This window comes from Selaginella moellendorffii, unplaced genomic scaffold, assembly GCF_000143415.4.
Source record: "Selaginella moellendorffii unplaced genomic scaffold, v1.0 SELMOscaffold_55, whole genome shotgun sequence".
Classification (NCBI taxonomy): domain Eukaryota; kingdom Viridiplantae; phylum Streptophyta; class Lycopodiopsida; order Selaginellales; family Selaginellaceae; genus Selaginella; species Selaginella moellendorffii.
Window position 1 is genome coordinate 1,324,532 of NW_003314316.1, and position 8,239 is coordinate 1,332,770.

Below are 8,239 nucleotides of genomic sequence, written 5' to 3' on the forward strand. Positions count from 1 at the left end.
GACGACTGAGACAGAACGAGCCAAAGAGATACTCTGCTCCATGCTCCTGGGAAACAAGTCAGTGATTAACCACAAGGAACTCAAGCTGACAACACACCTGGGACAAGGAGCTTACGGAACCGTGTACGAAGCAATGTGGCTCGGTCACAAGTTCGCGGTGAAAGTCTTCCCTCAAGGTGACACCAGCTTTGCCAAAGAGCTCGCGGTTCTCGGAGCTCACAAGCATCCCAACGTGTTGCACATTGCCGGCCATTCTTTCGATGGAGAGAAGCAGCAGTACTCGCTGGTGATGGAGAAGATGGACATGGACCTAGCAAACTACCTCCTCAAGAAGAACTCCCTCTCGTTGCTGTCGATCGTGGCAGTGATGCTCCAAGTCGGAATCAAATTTGTGACCATCTTCTCCCGCTACTGTCATCAAGGGCCTAAAACATACACCAATTTTCTTGTCTGATTAAAGTATGATTCCCAGAAAAAAAATAAAATGCCTTAGGACATTAGAATTATTCAAAAAGAAAAGTCCACGGTAGACTTTTCCCACGCTATACCTTTACAAGAATGGTGCGGCGCTGGTAACGGACATGGCAGCAGCGACTTTGCTCGAGGCGATTCGAATCGCGGACAAGGTTGGCACAATATCCACTTCCAGCAAGGTCTGTAGAAACCAACATAGGATCCTCATCGCGGCAGTTGGCTATGTCCGAGACTACCTCAAGCAAATCCAGGATCTCAACTTCGCGAGCAACGGGCCAGCCTTCGTGTGGGACGAAACCGTGGCTGTCCTTAACAGAGGCCTCCATCTCCTCAAGTCGTGCCAAGAAGGCAATTGGATCACGCGGAGCCTGCTGTTCAAGGAAAGCTGCGATGAGTTCCAGAGCATTTATCCCGAGATCCACAACTGCGTCGAGCTCGTCAGCGTCTATCTCTTTCAGCTGGCACCGTCCACCTCGCACAGATCCAGGATTGCCGAGGCTTACAACTCGTGCCTCATGTGGCAGAACTCGAGCAGCATGCTGGAAGAAGCCGGAAGGAACGATCGGAAGGAGCTCATGGCTCTCGCAATGAGCCAAGAGCCGGGAAGCCTGACGACCGAGACAGAACGAGCCAAAGAGATACTCTGCTCCGTGCTCCTGGGAAACAAGTCAGTGATTAACCACAAGGAACTCAAGCTGACAACACACCTGGGACAAGGAGCTTACGGAACCGTGTACGAAGCAATCTGGCTCGGTCACAAGTTTGCAGTGAAAGTCTTCCCTCAAGGTGACACCAGCTTCGCCAAAGAGCTCGCGGTTCTTGAAGCGGACAAGCATCCCAACGTGTTGCACATCGCCAGCCATTCTTTCGATGCAGAGAAGCAGCGGTACTCGCTGGTGATGGAGAAGATGGACATGGACCTGGCAAACTACCTCCTCAAGAAGAAGAAGTCTCTCCCGTTGCTGTCGATCGTGGCAGTGATGCTCCAAGTTGCTACTGGCATGGCGTGGCTTCACTCGAAGAATATAATCCACCGGGACCTCAAGCCGCAGAACATCTTGGTTGGCGAAGAAGACAACGATCTCGTGAGTATCAGGATTGCCGACTTTGGAGTCTCGAGGCCCGATTTCATCTCCTCCCTCATCAGCGAAGCCACCGCCAAGCAAGGCACCAGAAACTTCATGGCACCGGAAGTGTGGAGCGGCGAGCGCTACACGAAAAAGGCCGACGTTTACAGCTACGGGATGATGATTTACCAGCTTGTCACTGGAAACGTTCCGTTCGAGGACGGGATGGACATGGAGCAAGTCCTTCGAGGCGAGCGTCCTGAGGTACCAGCAACCTGTCCAGAGTTCCTGTCGCAGCTCATGCGGGAATGCTGGAGCCACGATGCAAAAGAGAGGCCTTCCTTCTCGGATATCTGTGAGCGGCTGAAGCAGCTCAAGACCAGGATCATCACTGGCACCGACTCCATCGACGAGTTACGAGCCAAGTTGGTTGAAGCAGCCAGGTCATCTTCCTCTTCTTCGTACTCGTCGTCTTCCTCGTCCTCGTCGCACAGCATGAACCTGGATTCTCCTGTCCAAGCACCTGAGGGGCTTTGGACCCAAAATCCTCCATCTCCCGTTGTCCAGGTAAACTCTTTTGCTTTTAGTAACTCCACCTTTAGTTTCAGCCGGCACCACACCGTCCTCAGCACGTCGCACCAGCAGCAAAGCCGGATAACAGGGCCGAGCTCTTCGAACTGGTGAAGAACGGCCTCGTCAAAAACGCCTTTGAGAAAGCTCTGTCCCTGAACGATCCTTCCACGTTCTGGTGGCTTTGCACCAAGGTAATCCATTCACGTCCTCCAGCTGCTCATCAAAGCTTTGTCAGCTCAGGTGGAGGAAAGCGTCCTGCTCACCTTCAGTGAATCAATGCTCATGGAAGTGGCCGAGCAAATCAACACCAACTTCAAGGAAGACACTGCTCGCAGGTTGCTCTGGATGGACGAGATCCTGGCCATCTTGATGTTGGTCGACACATCACCTCGGATGCGGAGGATATTGGAGAAGCTTTCACAGAACCTCCACGGCATGATGGCTATAACACCTTCAAAGAACGAGCTGGGGATGAAGCTGGCGAGAGTGCTGGAAGATACCAACTTGGGTCTTCATGTACGTATGAAACTCTTCGTGTTATTCGTTTGATTCAAATCGTTTGTCGTCGCAGGATATCCGAGTTGAGAACAGCAAAGCTGAGAAGAAAGGGAAAAGAAAACAGGGACCTATGATGTGAAATAAAACAGCTATATATTTCCAGCGGAACACCGGTAGTTTCTGAGTATTGAGATCTAATTTTCTGCCTGCCAAAAGTATCAACCATGCTTCACGAAAGAACCATAAAGAACTTACCAATTCCCATTCGTAACTTCGTCTCATCCTGCCGGGATAAACGTGAAGGAAACTTACGAGATAAATATCAAAGCACAAAGGTCTCACCATTCTTTAGTTCTTAAACTCGAGTAGACGGTGAAGATCCCAACCTTTTCGATCTGGCAGCAGAGCCTTGGCAGCTTCCGCCGCAGCGCAGACACCAGTAGTTCTCGTAGGATCATCGCTCTCCGCTCAAAGAACGATTTTGCCGCTTTCAACTTCTCGGGATCCCCATACTTGTATGGCTTGTAGACGATCCCGGCAGCTAGCCGTTGCTTCTTGAGCTTGGCTGGACGAACGTACGCATCGCCCAGTCTCTTCAAGCGCTTCTGGATCACTCTCCTCCGGTACACTTGCGGCTCGGGGATCTTGGGATCGGCGAGCGGCAGGCGATCCGGAGGAGGCACAGCAACCCACCTGAAAATCCGATCGTTCGCGTCACCGCCTCCCGCTTTGTTGCGCTTGGCCGGATTCTTGGAGCCGGCGCCCTCGCCGTGCAAGCACTGCGTGTGGACGAGGAATTTGCTCCGGAGCCACACGAGTAAGCGCCTGCTCTTGATCCCTTCCTTCGCGTGAGATTGCGCGATCCAATCGGGCCATAGGTGCGAACATTCTGCGTCGGCAGATCCTTGGGGCTCTTCTTGGCGTAGACCTCGTGGATGTAGAGGCGCAACGAGCGAGCTCCACTTAAAGAACCCTATCGAAATATCGATTGCAGAACAGAATCGAACTAGAACAAGAACAGCATGATCCATTTCTAGTCTCTCGTAAGTCCACGATTGACGAGGTCGAGCGCGCAACCTGTGCTCGCTGCGCCAAGAAGAATCCGCCAAACTTTCTGGACAGGCGCTCAAGACGTTACGTGCAAACCACTGGTGGGCATGCAGGATAGTGTCGTCAAACGCTATGCTACCGGGATGCGAGAGTGAACTAGCAGGGCGGAAACTAGGGTATCCTGGCCGTCCAATCCTAAACAACCTGTTTGGAGTACTGAAACAAGAAAAGCCATACACGGATTTTCTTATGCCTGATTAAAGTATCCCAGACAAGACTTAGAACTTAGAATATTCAAAAAGAAAAGTCCACGGTAGACACTCTGCAAAGAAATGGAGCGGCGCTAGTGGTGATCACCAACGAGCATGGCAGCAGCGACTTTGCTCGAGGCGATTCGAATCGCGGACAAGGTTGGCACAAGATCCACGAACACAAACTCGAGCAAGGTCTGTAGAAACCCATGTAGGATCCTCATCGCGGCGGTCGGCTATGTCCGAGACTACCTCAAGCAAATCCAAGATCTCAACTTCACGAGCAACGGGCCAGCCTTCGTGTGGGACGAAACCGTGGCTGTCCTTCACAGAGGCCTCCATCTCCTCAAGTCATGCCAAGATGGCGATTGGATCGCCCGGAGCCTGCTGTTCGAGGAAAGCTGCGATGAGTTCCAGAGCATTTACCACGAGATCTACAACTGCGTCGAGCTCGTCAGCGTCTATCTCTTTCAGCTGGCACCGTCCACCTCGCACAGATCCAGGATTGCCGAGGCTTACAACTCGTGCCTCATGAGGCAGAACTCGAGCAGCATGCTGGAAGAAGCCGGAAGGAACGATCGGAAGGAGCTCATGGCTCTCGCAATGAACCAAGAGCCGGGAAGCCTGACGACCGAGACAGAACGAGCCAAAGAGATACTCTGCTCCATGCTCCTGGGAAACAAGTCAGTGATCAACCACAAGGAATTGAAGCTGAGAACACACCTGGGACAAGGAGCTTACGGAACCGTGTACGAAGCAATCTGGCTCGGTCACAAGTTCGCGGTGAAAGTCTTCGCTCAAGGTGACACCAGCTTCGCCAAAGAGCTCGCGGTTCTCGGAGCTCACAAGCATCCCAACGTGTTGCACATTGCTGGCCATTCTTTCGATGGAGAGAAGCAGCGGTACTCGCTGGTGATGGAGAAGATGGACATGGACCTGGCAAACTACCTCCTCAAGAAGAACTCCCTCTCGTTGCTGTCGATCGTGGCAGTGATGGCTACTGGCATGGCTTGGCTTCACTCGAAGAACGTAATCCACCGGGACCTCAAGCCGCAGAACATCTTGGTTGGCGAAGAAGACAACGATCTCGTGAGTATCAGGATTGCCGACTTTGGAGTCTCGAGGCCCGATTTCATCTCCTCCCTCATCAGCGAAGCCACCCCCAAGCAAGGCACCAGAAACTTCATGGCACCAGAAGTGTGGACCAGCGAGCGCTACACGAAGAAGGCCGACGTTTACAGCTACGGGATGCTGAGCTACCAGCTTGTCACTGGAAACATTCCGTTCAAGGTCGGGATGGACATGGAGCAAGTCCTTCGAGGCGAGCGTCCTGAGATACCAGCCACCTGTCCAGAGTTCCTGTCGCAGCTCATGCGGGAATGCTGGAACCACGATGCAAAAGAGAGGCCTTCCTTCTCCGATATCTGCAAGCGGCTGAAGCAGCTCAAGTCCAGGATCATCACTGGCACCGACTCCATCGACGAGTTACGAGCCAAGTTGGTTGAAGCAGCCAGGTCATCTTCCTCTTCTTCGTACTCGTCGTCTTCCTCGTCCTCGTCGCACAGCAGGACTCGAGTGAACCTGGATTCTCTTGTCCAAGCGACTGAGAAGCTTTGGACCCAAAATCGCCCGCCTTCTCGTGTCCAGGTAAACTCTTTTGCTTTTAGTAACTTCCGGACCCTCACCACCTTTGGTTTCAGCCGGTACCACACCGTCCTCACCAAGTCGCACCATTACCAAAACCAGATAAAAGGACCGAGCTCTTCGAACTGGTAAAGAACGGCCTCATCATAAACGCCTTCGAGAAAGCTCTGTCCCTGAACGATCCTTCCACAGTCTGGTGGCTTTGCACCAAGGTAATCTGTTTACGCTCTCTGGCCGCTGATCACGCCCGTCCTTTGTCAACTCAGGTAGAGCATACCGTGCTGCTTGTCTTCAGTGAATCGATGCTCATGGCACTGGCCGAGAAAATCAACACCAACTTCACGGAAGACACTGCTCGCAGGCTGGTCTGGATCGACGAGATTGGCGACTTGCTGTTAAAAGACCGCAATGGATGGGCATCACCTCGGAAGATGAGGATCCTGGAGCAGCTTTCACAGAACCTCCACGGTATGATGGCCATAACACCACCAAAGAGTGAGCTGCGCATGACCTTGACGAACATGCTGGAAGGCACCAACATGTGGCTGCAGGTTCGTACATATGAAGCTCTTCGTTTCTTTCGTTTCCATCTCCTTGATTCACATCGTTTTGTTGCAGCGTGTCCGGGTTGCAGTGGAAAACAAAGTTCGATACATGAGCATCGTTGGCGGATATTTTCCAGCGGAACACCGGTAGTTTCTGGATGTTGATGTCCTGGCATAAAACATGCTTCACCTTACCCTGGCCAGCAAAACTTACGAGGAAAAGAATGAGCTCAACAGCCGTGACCTTTGGCAAGCTGAAGATCTTGCTCCCCAACTGAAATCGCTTGCTCGCTCGCCTAAACCCTAATTTCGCTCAGTTAATGATCGATTCCAGCCTGGATTTGAATTGAAAGGGTTGCGGCACTGCTTGCTGCCGCTGGAGACGATCTGATGTCCCTGTTGCTACAAGGGAAGGCTTCCTTGGGCTGGAGATTTGCTGATGCTGCCAAGAGGCCTCTCTTCTTGTTGGGCACTAGGCGTGGAATTGCTGTGCGAAAGGGCCTTGAGGCTGATGGAGAGATCACATTCGAGTGGGGCAGATGGAGCTGGTTCCTGATGGGTCCTGATACAAGCTGGGGTGTGTGCAAGCTTGGATACCATGCTGCTGCTGCTGTTCAACACCACAAGATGCTGATTTCATGAGCTCGGCTTTTCTGGCTGAGTGGGGAGTGAGATAGGGTTCCCAGTGGTAGTTTTTTTTTTTTTTAGCCTTTGCATACTGATCTCGGAGCAATAGAGTTTTTTTCTTTTCTTCCTTAGTTTTCAACATGGACAACACAAGTAGCCTGTGGATTAATGAGGTACAATAGAAGAGGATCTAGCCCAGCTTGATTAGGAATTTCCACTGTTGGAGCTTACATGATCTCTTTTTGTTGAAGACATGAAATGCTGAATTAAGCCATACTGACAGTATGTATAGAATCTGGCCACCTGCAACATATGTCAATAAGCCACTTTCTACTGGTGATGATTACTTACATAACAAAGCTAAATCAATGGTGCTTGACATACACCCCAGGATCTTCATCTTGCTCCATGATCTCAAGTACAACATTTGGAAGCTTGCATGTGAGGAAACCCTGGATAACCACAGCGAAATCTTCCAAGAACTTGATAAGTCTTCAAGAGTATCAACGATTGCCTTACAAGTCTCATTCCTAGTCACAGTACTTTCGCTGATTCTGTAGAGCTCTAAGAGTGTGATATACTTCTGCTCCGTTTCATAGCTTGTACAAAGTACAAGCAACCCAGATTTGCACAAAAACTGCTCTACGATAGCTGGTATCTTGCTTTCGAATGTGATGGTGTAGGAGATGCACAATACTATTAAATGTTGTCTTTCATGGGCTTGATATCTAGCCTGAATAAAGAACTTGCTCTAGCTCGTCAAACATTTCTTGCATGATCCTCATTTGTAGTTTCTCTGGGATCAAAGCTTGCTTCCCAGCCTCATCAAGGTTGCACATCAGTTACTCTTGTTATATTTTTCTACTCTACTGTTGAGAAGCTTCACTAAGATGCACTCCCACTTCTTGGCTATCGACACCATCTTTTCTCGTTGATCTATGTTCATTAACTCATCTTTAGTCTCATGGAGCTTCACATTGATGAGGAGCATAATTTCTACAAGAGACCAATTTGGCATGTGATCTCTTGGTAGTAAAGTTCTTGCTTTTGTTAGTGACGGCCTTAGCAGTAGCAACATGAAGAGATGGCCCAGACCCGTCAGCAGTAAAAGCAACCTCAGTAGCAACAAGAAAATTTCTTCCATTGAAAGCTTTTCTATTACTTTGAAAGTTCTAAAAATGCTTGTTTACCTCTAAAGTTCTTTTTATGTATGTTGCTCCTCATAAAAGATCCTTGGCAAGCACAAGAACTGATAGTGCTAGAACTTCCAAGGAATGGAGGATGTGTTCTTCCATAACAAAGCAAAAATTCACACTTTAAGTGGAAAAATTGATAAATCACTTTTTTACATAGAATTCTTGCTCGTATAGTTGTTCCCAACTTCTGGCAACAAATTGACGCGCTCCCAATTTCCCACTACAAAGCAATTCAATCAATCCACACTAAGAACCAAAATTTGTACTAAGAGCTAACATATCTTAAATCAATTAATCTGATCTGACCAGCAATT

General features: G+C 49.9%; 1 protein-coding gene across 3 annotated transcripts; it reads left to right on the forward strand.

Annotated features, from left to right (window-relative positions):
• Positions 1 to 557: 557 nt before the first annotated feature.
• Positions 558 to 7,055, forward strand: LOC112350906 (protein-tyrosine kinase 2-beta-like). Of its 3 annotated transcripts, XM_024687940.1 has the most exons (5): positions 558 to 1,409; positions 4,865 to 5,560; positions 5,614 to 5,769; positions 5,824 to 6,108; positions 6,176 to 7,055. In XM_024687940.1, the coding sequence occupies exons 1-5, from the start codon at positions 582 to 584 to the stop codon at positions 6,251 to 6,253; spliced, it is 2,043 nt and encodes a 680-aa protein (XP_024543708.1). In that variant the 5' UTR covers positions 558 to 581; the 3' UTR covers positions 6,254 to 7,055. The 3 variants fall into 3 exon arrangements, with proteins under 3 accessions (XP_024543708.1, XP_024543707.1, XP_024543706.1); XM_024687939.1 differs by lacking the exons at positions 4,865 to 5,560; positions 5,614 to 5,769; positions 5,824 to 6,108; positions 6,176 to 7,055 and adding exons at positions 2,171 to 2,305; positions 2,355 to 2,630; positions 2,686 to 2,890 and having other exon boundaries at positions 576 to 2,108; XM_024687938.1 differs by lacking the exon at positions 558 to 1,409 and having other exon boundaries at positions 3,969 to 5,560.
• The last annotated feature ends 1,184 nt before the right edge of the window (positions 7,056 to 8,239 follow it).